The following is a 14,589-nucleotide window of genomic DNA, read 5'->3' as shown; positions in this document are numbered from 1 at the left end:
AATCACTCTCAGATCTCCTCCAACTTTGAACTCATCTTCAAGTTGTGGATGCAGTCTAATCGATGAGCTCATGTGCATGCACTGGGATAAGAACAAAAACAAATGAGTCTCCATCTCATCCCATGCACGGATTGTACGTGCAGGCTCATCTGCTTCCTCACCTGCTCTGCTATCTCCAGTCATGCATGGTCCCATCAATCATGCACACGAAAGATAACTAACCAGAAAAAGAAGGAACTTTTATTGCACAGTCCTTTTTTATTTTTAATAGTGAACGAAGTTACAAAGTACACTCAACGAGGAAGGAACATGAAACAATTAATCAGGACTCCCACAGAAAACCTCATCCAATCTGCTAGCTAATAGCTATCCTGTCATCATCTGTATCGAACTTGCTAAGTACATGTGCCTGCCCTACTCCAATGTTCAATTCAAAAAAAGGAAAAAAAAATGCAACAAAAATGCAAGAACAATATAATTAAAGGTTACATGATGATGGATGATCTACGCTACTCTGATTGGCTTGGCTCCGGAGCTGTCCAGTAGGTCTTCACAGCCAAAAGGATCTTCTCCCGCTCTAGCGGGCCATCTTCGTGATCGATGATTCGACTCTCCCATCTCATGCCGTCGGAGATACTTTTTACCTTCACTAGGATGTCGACGTCGTCTCTCATGATCACTGCGCCTTCGGGCCTCAAGATCCTATCCATCTCCAATAAAATGTCCTCCGTTTCGCATCTGAAGATCACAACAATTTCAGTTGAGAAGAGTAGAGAGCATTGAGCTAAACCACATCCTGCTTGATGCATGATGATGCCGTACCTTTCCTTGTAAAGGCTGAACACTGAATCGGCATGGATGAGATCGTAAGTTCTTGGATACGTAGACATCGCTTGGCACCTGGAATTGAATGGATGGTTAATTACCTACATGAAGCAGTCGAACTGTACGCTTTTTGAGCTCTGATACTCACCAATCTTGGTAGGTGCCGATGAGGCCGCGCTGGTAGATGGCTCCGAGGGTGTTGGGATCGGCGAGGGTTGGGACCGTGTTCATGACCCAAAGAGGATTGTCGATGAGGGCGGCAGCGAAGCCACCCAGGTGGGCATTCATGTCCAGCAAATTGCGGTATCGACCCTGCTGGCCTAATTGGCTGACCACTGACTTGTAGTACCCGACCCTCTTCTTCCATAGCTCGGTGTCTTGCAAGAACATTTCCGGCGTGATTCCTGGAAGACTTCCGGTTGCGATCCTCGGGGGCACGGCTGTGAGCCTCTCCGGCCACTTCCGGATCTCTCCGCCGGCGATCTCGTCGACGTTGGCCACCTCGGGCAGGGGAGTTATGCAAGTTTCCATCTTGGTGTACCTGTCGCATGCAATTGGCGAATGAATTGGGTAAAAAAGAAAAAGATGGAATTTTGAAGGAGGGAGGAGTACCAGGCGGTGTCTGGATTGTTGGATTGGCAGAACTGAGGCGAGATCATGAACTTGCGATTGGATTTGCAGGCGAGGTGGTTGATGGGCTTCTGCCAAATGGCGATGTCGCCTTTCTCTATGAGCTTGGTCCAGCAGAGACTCGTGGCGACGGCTTCTATAGCGGATTGCTCGGAGTTCAAGTCGGACTTCGTCCGGTTCCAGCCGATCCAGTGCTTCTTCCAGTGGATTGGCGGGCCGGAGAGGATCCAGTAGCCGCCGGGGCGGAGAATGCGGTCGATCTCCATCAAGTACTGCCCGTCTTTACCATCCAGGAATCGAAGTCAAGAAGATGAAGCAGAGAGGATCATGAGATGACGCAGTGGGAGAGTGAGTGCTAGTACCGTAGAGCTGCCATGGAATGAGACACCGCGAGCAGTGAGCCATGTCGAAGGCCCTCGATGGGTAGGGGAGGCGGATGGAGGCGAGAACGCCGATGATGGCCGGAACCCCGCGCTCCAGCGCGAATTGGACCTGCGCCTCGTGCGAGTCCCGCGGCGCGAACGACATTGTTACCACGTTGCGGGACAGAAGGTAAGCTCCCCAACTCGCCACCTGCAACTCCGCAAAGAACAACGAACAAAGGAGTTGACTTTGTTTGAACTAGATTTTCTAAGCTACTTCAAGTAAGAACCATCGATTATAAGAAACGAAATCGAAGATCATTATAAGGGAAAATGCCTTCTTCTTTTTTTATTTGATAGATCAAAATCGGCACTTTTTTTATTGCCGGCGAAGCAAAAAAGCAACAAGAACAGGGGAAAGCAGAGAAGAGACGGTGGAGCACTCACCCCGCAACCGGTATCGACGGCGGTCCTGATTGAACCGTCACGAAGAGGGATGAGGCGATTGATGTCGTCAATATAGGCGTCGGCGCCGTTGGGGAACATGGTGCCACCGCCGGGGAACCGGAACTTGTCGCCGTCGACATGGATCCAGTTTTGGACCGCCTTCTCGACCGTCAGCTCCTTGTGCGGAACGTTGGAGAACCACGCCATATCCCTGCTCGCCGGCCACGGGAAGGGGTTCTTGTACCCCGGCGGCGCTGGGATCAGGCACTTGAGCAGCTCGCCCTTCTCCGGACAGTGCCGCTCGCGGTAGATTAGCCGGTCGCGGTCAAACCGCAGCGACCGGTCCCGGTCCTCGCACGGCGTGTACTCCGAGTACTTGACGTCGCACGCCGGGACCTCCCGCACGGCCACCGGCTCCGCCGCCGCCTGATCGGCACCATGGTGGACGGTGAAGTCGAGCGTGGCGGCGCCGGAGCCGTGTATGGAGTCTAATCCGGCGGGGTTCCTTTCGCACGAGATTGCGCTGAGGATGGGGGAGATGACGGAGGTGGAGCCGCCGCCGCCGTGCTGCCAGATGCCAAGAAAGTAAGAGACGGAGCAAAGGAAGGTGACGACGCTTAATTGGAAAAAATTGGTGCGCTTCCAGTAGGGACGATAGGGCTTCCAGACGCCTGAGTAAGGACTGGTGGCGCCGGCCATCGTCACCTTTACGAAAGGCGGCACCTTTAGAAACAGGGAAAGAGAAGGGCGATGGGAGGAGGAAGAGGAGGAGCATAAAATATTTATGGAGTCGGACGCATTGTATATGGAAGCTTAGTGTTGGAATCATGTGAGTGAGATTCCTGCATTATTTTAATTTTTAAATTAGAAAGATTTTTTTAAAATAATTATTATTATTATCTTTATCCAATTAAAATGGCAAAATAAAATAATATAATATAATTTTAATATGGTCAAGTCTATTTCAAATTTAGATCATATTAAATATAGGTGATCAATATTAATTAGGGTTAGGGTGGGACTGGGATAGTACTTATTTGTGCTTATGCTTATGATTGTTTCCTGACTTAAATAAGATATCTAGATAAATTTGACTAAACATTTTTGATAAAAATTTTTTAAGGGGATTTCAAAATATTGCATCCCAACTAATGGTCAAATATATTGGGTCCTTAGGTATGGACACTACCCAAGCATGGCATTGTATGATATTTTCCTATAGTGGAATGAAAAATCTATGACGTTAATTGTTGGGTGAGAAGTCGTTCCAACTTTCGGATTTACTTGGTAAGTAAATAGAGAAGGGAGGAACTAAAGAGAAGAAAAAGAATAGTATTTTTGAAAATATAATACATAATTTGAATATTTAAAAATTTAGATGAATAATTTAATAAATTGTCCCTCTACATGAGTCCACAAATTTTCATTATTTTTTTCAAAATATCCCTTATAATTTCATTATTTTCAATTGAATCCTCCTCCCTCAAATTGTTGAAACAGGGTATTTAAGACCTTTAAAATCTCACTATACAACCGAACTAATTTATTTTCAAAAAGAAAAAAAAATCCAATTAATAGTTTTAATTCCTGATTGATATATATTAAAATAATTTTTTAGCCATTGGGGAAAAAAAATTGTCAAAGTATAAATTTATTGGAAGTTTGTGATACTACCAATTGTAATATTTCCACTTGGGCGTAGGAGCATGATTTGAATGTGACAAATGACACTTTATTATGAGTTAATATTGAAAAATGGCAAGTTGAAGTTATCTCTACGCGATCTCAATCATTTTGTATGAAATTCTAATCTTTTCTCAACTGTGTATTACAAATTTACAATATAACAAATAACAAGTTTGATCGAAATGAGTAGTTTTGCACAATCTTTATTGGGATAAATCCATTCGCTCATTTTCAACACATTTTCCTCTTATACACGTATGTCTTTTTCTATCGACGTCTTCACGTACGTTTTTTGCAATGCTTGAGGTTGAAGTTGCGATAGACTTATAGTATAAGCCACTCATTCAATTTCGCACGCTTTAAAGGTTTTGTTTGTCATCTTGCATTGAGCTAAAATTCAAGAGCATCAAGAGAACATCGAAATTCTTTTCGAGAGAGATGACACCCAAAAAAACAAAGAGAGAAAAATAAATCAAAATCAATATGAATTAGAAAATTAGGTATGTGTCCCCTTCGTAGATAAGTTTGCATTGCACCATACTACAAAAGCACCCCATGTGCCTCTGTGGCCTGATTAGGTCACAATAGGACTTCTTTGGCCAAACTGCCTAATTGACTCTTGTCTTCACATATAATTCATTAGTTTTTTTATTATTTTAAATTCTTAATAATTTAGCATTTTACGCAACTATAAAATCTATCCTCAACGGTAACTGAACTGTCCTAGTAGAATGCTAGATTTGTTCTCATCGGACCAAAGCCTCTCAAAGTTGACTTTCTTAGTCAAGCAACAAGTGCTTGAGTTCCTAATTTATGAACCTCTTGTTTAGTCAGACCACTCACTGCTGAATAAATAATTAATGAATAAATAATTAATTAAATAAATAAATAGGTTCTTCCACTTACACTGAATGAATTGAGGACGAATAGAGACCACATTAGTCCTGTTGTTCTTGTAAATTATGTCTAGATAGGACACATTTTAGAACTAAAGTGTTTACTTGGACAGAGAAGAACTAATTCTATATCCAAATATATTTTTTTTAAAAAAAATTACACAAAAACACAAATTATAAGCCGTATCTTCCAATTCTTCCTTTGATTGCTTAGCAATTTATTGATAATCCATTTGCATTTGAAACACATTTTCTCATGCTTCCATTATCAGCCTTTAACCATCAACAATTAATCTGTTTTCATAGTTTGGGTCAAGATCCACCCGACATCGATGTGTTTACCAATCGAGTTTGTTAATTCTCCAACACAAATGTTCGTGTTCCACCACTAAATGGCCTTACCACCACTGTTTGACAAAAGAGAAGATGCAGCTGCAGCAGCAGTTGGAACTATGCCAGTTGAAACACCAGGTTTAGAAAGGTGCAGAAGCCTGCAGTTTTATTTAAAATTGAATCAAATCAAAAGGAAAGCCTTAACTTATTGAATATTTTTTTTCCCCTATATTTACTGTAAGCTAAATGCATAAAGGAATTTACTTACGGAACCAGGTATTCACAAAATGAAGAAACAGCGGCGGCAACTTCGTTGTAGTTGTCCCCAGCAGCTGGTGCTGTGATTTCAACCAGTTGAATCCCGGGAGTCAGAGGCACGGCATCGTCTATAGCATGAAGTCTCGGCATTCTGTTAGCAGATGTCACAGTGACAGTAATGGGCACAACTCTTTGGAAACGGAAGGCGAAGCCTATCTTGAGAAGCTCATGGTCCAACTTGTAGCCGACGGCATAGAAGAAGCGCAGTGCGTTGTTGCTTACTTTGCTTTCCACTACACTTCGGACTAGCACTGAGAGTTGTTCGGCACCAGCACCTCTCATGGCACCCCCAGCGTGTCGAACCGTCCTAACTTAACCAGACTGACTTATTTAACTTGTATAATAACTGAAGTAGAAATCAGTGTCTAAGAGAGAAATGCAAGGCCTACCAGGTTGGCGTGGGCTGAGCTAAATCGCACAAGAGCCGAACCTCCGAGGGCACAACTCCTATGGGATAGGGAAGCAGGGATCATGTTAGTAGTTAAAAATGGCCATACCCAAGTCAGTGATGTGAATGACTAACCAAGGTTCGGCCCACTCTTCAAGCAGAATTCATGCACCCTGACTCGATCCTTTGGAACACCACACAGGCCTTGGAGGAGAATCTGGAGAGCTTCGACATGCTGCAAAAACAAACTGATAGTGAAGTTCACAATGAAAATAAGGAGATGCTGATTATATAAATTTTTAGGAAAGCAAAAGGAATGAAAAAGAAAGAACACAAATCCAAAAAATCAAGTGAATGCATGACCATGGACGAAAACACATAAGCATAAATTCATTCATATGTATATCCCACTATTCTCCAGTTCGACGTGTTGAAACAAGCATATGCATTATCCTAATAATGTATAGAGGATTAAGCAATAAAAATTCTGATATTCTACTGCAACAAGAAAAGTATAGCAACCAAATGTTTCATCAACCGATACTGAAACTAATAATGGAGCAGCAAGCATTCAGAAAGCAAACCTGAGTCTCAATGATTCCTTGCACAACGCACTCCATTTATCTGTTAGGTGAAAGGAAGTCCTAGGAAAATATGTAAAAACTTCAGAAAAAATGAATCATTTCATCAAATACTTTGAATAGTGTATCAAAAATGCAAGTATATGCAGAAACTGAAAGTAAGCAATTTAGATTAATCAAAACTGACAATGAAAGAACTTATGTCCTAATCTAAAAAAACTCATAACTCACGGAATAAAGAGCATAAAAGGAAAAAAAAAAAAAAACTTTCTCCTCTTGCGGTGACTGAAGATATAGCTGAAGCTATTTGAGAGATTTTTACTAATGCGTAAAACTTATAGTGAAGAAACCCTATTGTCCCGACATGAACAACATAGATAAACCTATATATGTAATGCTATTAATTAAAAACATATATAAGCCAAAATATAAACTCCTAACACTCAAATTTATTTGGAAAAGAAATTCTGATAAGAAACTCAATAAGCTCATAAATCACCTAAGTTTCATTCTTTTACTAGAGTTTAGAATCCTTCTGAGTACAAACTGTCCTAATTAGTGTTGTAAGAGCTTGAATGAATTTTTTGTATATAAGCTTAAACAAAACATTTGGGTTCAATTTCAGGAGGGCACATTTCTCTTGACAGCAGAAATATTCCCCTTAATCTTCTTTTACATAGTCACCATCGCTCTCCACATGAACATCCTGCTCCTCATTTGAGTCTGTTGGAGACTTATCCCCATTCCCATCTCCACAAACTTAGTCTTGATGGTGTTGGCATCTGCTTCATCAGGGTCTGGTCTGTTCTTCCACTCTTGTCAAACCTCTTTCCGTTTTTAACACAGTGAAGCTCAATTATAGAAGGCATGGAAAAGGTTGTATGATTGTGAGGAGCAACTGGGAACACCTGCTTTTACCCAAGGTGATTGCACTGATAACCTCATTTACTAACGGGATTTAAGATAATTAACAATCTATAGGAAAAATATAATGTAGGTAATCCAGTAATTATTAAAATAGCCTTTACTTTGCATGTCCTGGAACCAAGGTCAGCATTGATTTTGCAGATTGATGGTCAGCAATCACATAATCTAACAGTAAAATTAAACCAAATTGACATCAACTTTTAAAAGAATGTTTGAGTTGAATAATTAAGATTTCCTATTCAGCTCAATTTGATCCCATTTGATTTTTTTTCAGTTTCAAGTGTCCACATCTATTTTTTATTTTAAAAAAATAGATTAAAAAAAGCACAAAAATAAAAAAAAGATATCCCGAATTATACAAATAAAAGGGCACCCCTTTCTTTAAAAAAAATTAAAAATGAGCTTCCAATAAAAAAATTTATTCCCAAATTACGTCTTATCCAATAGTGTTGCAAGATAGTTGCTACACTTCACCAGCAGCAGCAATAAATGCTTTAAGCTAGGTTTTGATGCAAGATGATGAGATTAAGATTTTAATCACTTTATTTCAGTTATGACAGTGCAGTAGTCTCTAGTGAATTTGACGAGTTTAGTAAGTACAATGTTAGGTTTCATTAATGATTTCTACCTCGAGCACTCATTAGGTGCTTAATAATTATACTTCATAGAAAGTGTCGGCTGTGATTGTGATCATTAGTAAATCAGGGAAGGTGGTAAACTTTCAGAGTTTGAATATTTGAATTATAAAAAAGCAAACAAAAATAGTGTCGGCTGTGATATATTGTGATTGATTATGAATTATAATTTATAAATTTGGACAATGATAGATAATTAATTGCATCTTTTTTTGATGAATTATGATTTATAAATTCAGGCAAATTCATAATTCTAGATACAACTACAAAAATATATATACCAACAAAAACACTATATTTTTTTTATTTTAAATTATAAGGTAAAAATCAAAATGCCCTCCAAATTATGCAAATCATCAAAAGGCAACCCTTTTTAATTTTTTTCATAAAAACACCCCATCAGAAATTTTATTTTCATGTTAGCCCTTATTCAAAGGTGTTGTATAAGTTACAAAGTAGTTGCTATATCTGTTTTAAAATGATTTTGATTAATTTAAAGTAATTTTGATAAAGTTTCAATAATTTTGATAAAGTTTCAATAATTTAGATCTAGTAAATAATATTTTGATATAATAGTATTTAGAGTTTAGGATTTAGGGTTTAAGGTTTTAAGATTTAGGATTTAGCTATAATCGTGCTACAACATGTAGAAGCTACTAGGTAGTTGCCACATGAAAAATGAACTATTCACTTTAATCAAAATTATTATACACAAATCATTATTATACCAAAATTCATTTTAACAACTTGGTCAAAATTATTTAAATTAATCAAAATCACTTTAAAACAGTTTTAGTTAAATCCTAAATCCTAAAATCACTTGAATTACTAGGTAGCTTCTACACGTAATAGCAACTACATACTCTTGTAGCAGAAGATGATTACCTCAAGCGCCCATCACAGCCCTTTCCCATATAACGTGAAGGGAGGTAATGTAGCAACTATCTTGCAACACTATTGGATAAGAGGTATTTGGGGAATAAATTTTTTTATTGGAAGCTCTTTTTTATTTTAATTTTTATTTTTTTTTAAGAAAGGGGTGCCCTTTTATGATTTGTATAATTTGGGATATCTTTTTTTATTTTTGTGTTTTTTTAATAAAACATGTTTTGTTTCCTTTTTAATTTTTAAATAAAACATGACTGGTCAAGGGTAGCGATGACAGTTGATCAACCGTAAACAGGTAGCCTGACCCGCCAAGGGACTGAGTCGCATTATAAATGCTACAATCTGATCAGTTCCCTTCACGACTGAACCCTAACCCTAGTTCCACTTCAACAGCGCCCACTCTTCCATCTCGTTTTCATTCTCGTCCTCCCCCCTGACGCACGCACCAAGCCAAGCAGTATCTAAGTAATCACACTTATTCACAGTCAGCCCCAAGATTCAAAAGCTAACTTCCTTCCATCACCATGTGCCATTTTTCCACTTAAAATTCATCTGCAGACACTCATAAAGGAAAGGTAAAACTTCGACTTTATTTTTCCATAAGCCAACATCTTTAGTTAGTATCGCACGGTAGAAGCATGATGAACAGATAAATTCACTCTAAATTGGAGCTCTCTCTGCTAGAAACAGTGCTACTAGTTCCATCAACATATTTTTCTCTAAAATCTTACCAGCTTCCATGCTTCTATTTTGGTTTATGGGATTATCCGTAAACAATACATGTGGCTTTTACGCGCCACATATTATGCTTGTTTCTTGTTTGTGTTTGGAAAAATTATCATCCTTTAACGTTGTTTCAACACTGACAGACTTGTAGCATTAGCATCTTAATTCTACTTGCATCAGTACATGCTTCCCCCCGTGCGTAGCCATTTGAGATACAAATGAGAATGATTTTATAGCACTCTAAGTGCTTGATAATTGATAAAGTATATCAGAATTATCATGTATAAGTATTCTTTAATTAAAAAAGAAGGGATTATCAGTGAGATTTTTCCAGTCAAACTGAGTTTGAGTGAAATTTACCAACCAAATCTAGTTGGGTTGGAAAAAATTAAAAAAATATCAGCACGAACTTATTTTGTCCGGTAATTACAACCATTTGCTGGCCACTGTCAATTTTGGACGATATTTTTTTATTTTTTATCAGTCAAATTAACTTTGGTCAGTAAATTTAAATTATTTATTAGCTAAATATGTTTAATGGTCATTACTTTATTTCCATGAAAACACACTTGGGAGTTTGGCACTAAGGGATTTCTATTTTAAAATTTTACCAGCTATATTTGATAAAATGATTGTCAAAAATTTTGGCCAAAAATTTAATAAATGAAAGCTAGTATTCTTCCAACATTTGACTTGTAAAATTCTAATTACACATGCCCTAAATTTCTCTACTTAGATTCAGTCTGTTGATTCTTGTGAAAAATGTCATGTCCTTTGATATTCTTATACTCTGTTTTGTTTGTTTCAGAAAGAAAAAAAAAATCAACTGCTGAATAGATTGGTAACACAGCTGGCTTTAACATTCCGCTAAATAATTTACAGTTATATTCTGCTTAATCTAACTAGTGAAGTAGCAATTGCTAAATTGGAATATAATATTTATGCTCATAGTATGAATTTTAATAGATGTGGACACTTGAAACTGAAAAAAAAATAATAATCAAATGGGACCAAATTGAGCTGAATAGGAAATCTTAATTATTCAACTCAAACATTATACTAAAAGTTGATGTCAATTTGGTTTAGTTTTTCTTTTGGTTTTGATTTGAACAGCTTTAGTTTATGTGATTGCTGACCATCAATCTGCAAAATCAATGCTGACCTTGGCTCCAGGACATGCAAAGTAAAGGCTATTTTTATAATTACTGGATTACCTACATTATATTTTTCCTATAGATTGTTAATTATCTTAAATCCCGTTAGTAAATGAGGTTGCCAGTGCAATCACCTTGGGCAAAAGCAGGAAAAATCAAAATCCAATTTGATTTTGATTCTGAACAAAAACATTACTACCTATAAAAGAAACTATTACCATTTCAATTTTGATTCATCTACACATTGTATAATGTCCAAATCAAATTCCAAAACCCTACTACTGCACATGTTCAGAAAACTGAGATCAAACATCATAGCTAATGGTATAACACGGAAGCAAAACAACAGTTTCAGATCACGTTTTGAAATTTGCAACAGAAACAATACATTTTGATCGTAAACAATATGATAAAATCTGGGTATTACACAGAAGGAAAACTACAATTTCAAATAACAACAGATAAAGCTACAGTTTCAAATAACAACATAAAAAGCAACAGAAACAATAAAATTTCTAAAAATGAACTTTTACCTGCAATGAAGTTCGTCGCGTCGAGGGAAACCCTAGATTCGTTGGGGAGACGAGTGAGGAAGGCGCCTGAAACCCTAGATACGCCGGGAGCTTCGTTACAGGGACACTAGGACGGCTGCGGCAAGAGGAGGACGGGAACCCTAGCTCCGTCTCCCCGAGGGACGCAGCCTGTGAGAGCCTTGTCAGGGCGAGGGAGGGCGCGCCGAGGAGTCTTCTGCGAGCGAGGGCGGCGGCCGCGAGAAGAAGGGCGAGGGAGGGGTCGCCGACGAGTCTTCTGCTAGCGAGGGCGGCGGCTGCGAGAAGAAGGGCGAGGGAGACCGCGCCGACGAGTCTTCGGCGAGCGAGGGCGGCGGCCGCGAGAAGAAGGGCCAGGGAGGGTAAGCCGAGGAGTCTTAGCGAGGGCGTCGACCGCGAGAAGAATTTGCGAGGAAGGGCAAGAATCGCGATAACAGAAAGGAGCTAGGGCATTAGGGCGAGGTCTCTTGAGGGTGGTCCGCATTCCGCAGCGGAAAATCCATCCTCAAAAGATTGTCCAGGAAGGGCAGAAGCATACTTTTTGTTTAAAGTGCACGAGAATTCTGAGAATAAAGATCAATTGTGGGAAAATATCAATCCGGGTCAGATAGAGAGGAAAATCTACTAATCAAGAAAAAATTAAATGTAAGATTTTGTGTCATCTTTATAGTAAATATATAACAATTTTAATTATTAATAATAAAAATTATATTATTTATTTGAAGAAAGAGAAAATGAATATTATAAGAGTAAGTCAAAAAAAAAAAAAAAATCAAGTGCCACCTAAGACCCAAGATACAAAGGCAATGAACGCATTGTGTGTTTCTTGTACAATCAAAAACGACATTATCGAAGTCAATATCCTAAGGAGAAGAATCCCGCCAAGAACAAAGGAGGAAACTCTTAAGAGCAAACCCAAAGTATCATTTACTAATATAATTCCATTAAAAATTAATTAAAAGTATGCTAATTTAAATTTATATCACTTTAATATTATTTATCATGAAAATAAAATACATGATAGAGTTAAGAAAAAATATGTAGCGTATTATGTCAAAACTATCGAATCTAAGGCTAGGAAGGTAGATAACAAATTAGGCAAGAATTCTAAGGATTGTAGATATAAGCCTAAAAATAGAAATGCTCAAGAAAACTAAGTCTTGGGTTCAAGGTTTGATAGATTGGAGAAGACCCTAAAAAGAATAAAAAATATTCTTAGGGGGTCAAATGAGCATAATATAAAGATAGATAGACAAGAGTCATCCAATAGCCATAGAGGTTTCGGTTACAAACCTCAAGTTAAGAAAGATGTGTCTTATTACCAAAGAGTTTCATATTGTTATGGAGCTAGCCCTAGGACTAGAAGTCAAGTCAAGATTTCAAGAGAGATTATCCTTAAAATTAACCTTGAAAAGACCAACATGACTAAGGCGTCCAAGAATCCTAAGAAAGTCACTAAGAAGGTCACGAGTAAAACTATCCCTAGAGTTGACCTAAAGGAGTCTAGCATGACCAAGATTTCTAAGAAGCCTAGAAAAGTCATTAGGAAAGTTACTAGGGAAGTTATCCCTAATGAGTACCTAACATACCCAAGGAGAACCAATAGGTTTTGGGTTTCTAAAAGTGTGTTCTCTATACCTTAGATGCGTTTAGAAAGTGTCAACTCCAATTGGAAGAGTAGTTAACCCAACCTTGAAGAAGTTGACACTTGGAAGACATTTTCAAGGTATTGTTACACCTTAAAAATGAGAAGCATTAATTGTTTACTCTTGAAAGAGTAAATGTGCTAAAATTTAAAGACTTGGACTTAATTAAATTGACACAATTAGGATAGAGGCAAAAGAAATGCACAAGTTGGGATTTTGATATTTTCTTGGAAAAAAAAGGGGCAACATAGGATTAATTTTAGTTTCGCAATTAATTAAAGATACTTAGATGGATAATCTAGGTATATTATTTATGCTAAAGTCATGTTTTGTTTGCTCTTCATATGTCATGACATTATATTTTACATTAATACCTATTATAAAAACTAAAAATATCATGTCATGTCATATATACATCATGTAATAATAATATATTTTCTTTTTTTAAAAAAATTATTCATTTTAATATATGTCATAAATCATCATGCATTATTTTAATTTCTTATAAAGTAAGGACAATGACATTAATCAACAAGTGATATCGTAGGTAGATAATCAATTTTAAAATGTCTAGATAGAAATACATGATCTCTTAGTTTAGGACAAAACCAAAATATACATCTCACAAGGACTATAAGTTGGCATGTATGTGTTTTAATACACAACAAATACAAGTGAGATGTTAAGATGGTGAACCAAAACTCAAGATGTTGATTTAGTGCATCTTTTGAATTTAAATTTATCAAAACACATAGATTATGCGTTATCCAATCATTGGGAAAGCTATGTTGGATCGAGATGCGTTAGAGGGGGGGTGAATAGTACTCGTGGCTTTCACTTTTCGTATTCGAAAAACTATCGAGTAAATTCAGCGGAAATATAAAACACAACACAGAAAGACCTCAGTATTTTTACTTGGTTCAGAGCCTTGGGCGACTCCTACTTCAAAGCCCACGCTCATTGAGCGTTTACTTTGGGCAACAACTATAATCGCCAAATATTACAAGAGGAATATTACAATTTAATTGAACTGAAATTATACCAACAACAGGAATTTGAAATTCGCAGCTTCGGATCGTCGGGGTTTTGTTATGGCTCAGCCGGATCGTCTCGTTAGCAGCAAACAGTTGAAAGATGCTCAGTAAGTGATGATCTCTAAACTACTGGTCGAGACAGGTATATAAAGCTCGTTGAGGGCGCCTTCAAGCTCCTTGAGGGTGCCCTCAACTCCGCCGATATCGCAGCGAAGATAGGGGTTGAAGAAGTCACCGCTCATCCTCTTGAAGGCGCCTCCAATGCCATAGAGGGCGGCGCCTTCAAGTAGGGGTGTCAAAAATGACCCGACCCGACGACCCAACCCGAGTCGACCCGAAAAAAATCAAGTTCGGGTCGAGTTCGGGTTGGAGGGTTGGAGAGTAAAAAATTTTTGGGTTAGGTTCGGGTTGACCCGGGTTGACTTAAATATATGATTTTGTGAGTTTTTTGGGGTTAAATCAAATTTTATTTTAAAAATTTAGATATTTTTATGTATATTTGTATGATAATGATGGAGTATTGAGATAAAAGTGAAGAATTATAGGGAAAATAGTCCAAAAAAGT

At 38.0% G+C, this 14,589-nt stretch overlaps 2 protein-coding genes across 2 annotated transcripts; both read right to left on the bottom strand.

The window, feature by feature from the left end:
• Positions 1-218: 218 nt before the first annotated feature.
• On the bottom strand, positions 219-3,049 carry LOC121996753 (probable methyltransferase PMT15). The gene is made up of 6 exons (XM_042550831.1): positions 2,265-3,049; positions 1,818-2,028; positions 1,438-1,735; positions 974-1,366; positions 823-900; positions 219-738 (listed from the first exon to the last, which is right to left on the bottom strand). Exons 1-6 carry the CDS (start codon positions 2,961-2,963, stop codon positions 510-512), a joined length of 1,908 nt encoding a protein of 635 aa, XP_042406765.1. The 5' UTR covers positions 2,964-3,049; the 3' UTR covers positions 219-509.
• A 1,971-nt stretch (positions 3,050-5,020) lies between these two features.
• Positions 5,021-11,886, bottom strand: LOC121996752 (mediator of RNA polymerase II transcription subunit 18-like). Its single transcript, XM_042550830.1, has 6 exons — positions 11,330-11,886; positions 6,470-6,529; positions 6,021-6,120; positions 5,887-5,944; positions 5,448-5,804; positions 5,021-5,337 (listed from the first exon to the last, which is right to left on the bottom strand). The coding sequence occupies exons 2-6, from the start codon at positions 6,503-6,505 to the stop codon at positions 5,235-5,237; spliced, it is 654 nt and encodes a 217-aa protein (XP_042406764.1). The 5' UTR covers positions 6,506-6,529; positions 11,330-11,886; the 3' UTR covers positions 5,021-5,234.
• Between the last annotated feature and the right edge of the window lie 2,703 nt (positions 11,887-14,589).

This window comes from Zingiber officinale, chromosome 6A, assembly GCF_018446385.1.
Source record: "Zingiber officinale cultivar Zhangliang chromosome 6A, Zo_v1.1, whole genome shotgun sequence".
Classification (NCBI taxonomy): Eukaryota; Viridiplantae; Streptophyta; class Magnoliopsida; order Zingiberales; family Zingiberaceae; genus Zingiber; species Zingiber officinale.
The sequence above is the reverse complement of the archived record's forward strand: the minus strand, read 5'-3'. Positions and strand labels throughout refer to the sequence as shown.

Excerpts from the sequence above, each read along its gene's own strand:
- LOC121996752 (XM_042550830.1), bottom strand. The coding sequence starts at position 6,505 with ATGGAGTGCGTTGTGCAAGGAATCATTGAGACTCAG. Across the intron at positions 6,121-6,469 it reads AAGGAATCATTGAGACTCAG|CATGTCGAAGCTCTCCAGAT; the intron begins GTTTGCTTTCTG and ends TTGTTTTTGCAG. Across the intron at positions 5,805-5,886 it reads GCTCAGCCCACGCCAACCTG|GACGGTTCGACACGCTGGGG; the intron begins GTAGGCCTTGCA and ends TGGTTAAGTTAG.
- LOC121996753 (XM_042550831.1), bottom strand. The coding sequence starts at position 2,963 with ATGGCCGGCGCCACCAGTCCTTACTCAGGCGTCTGGAAGCCCTATCGT. Across the intron at positions 901-973 it reads ATCGGCACCTACCAAGATTG|GTGCCAAGCGATGTCTACGT; the intron begins GTGAGTATCAGA and ends ATTCAATTCCAG. Across the intron at positions 739-822 it reads TTCAGCCTTTACAAGGAAAG|ATGCGAAACGGAGGACATTT; the intron begins GTACGGCATCAT and ends TGTGATCTTCAG.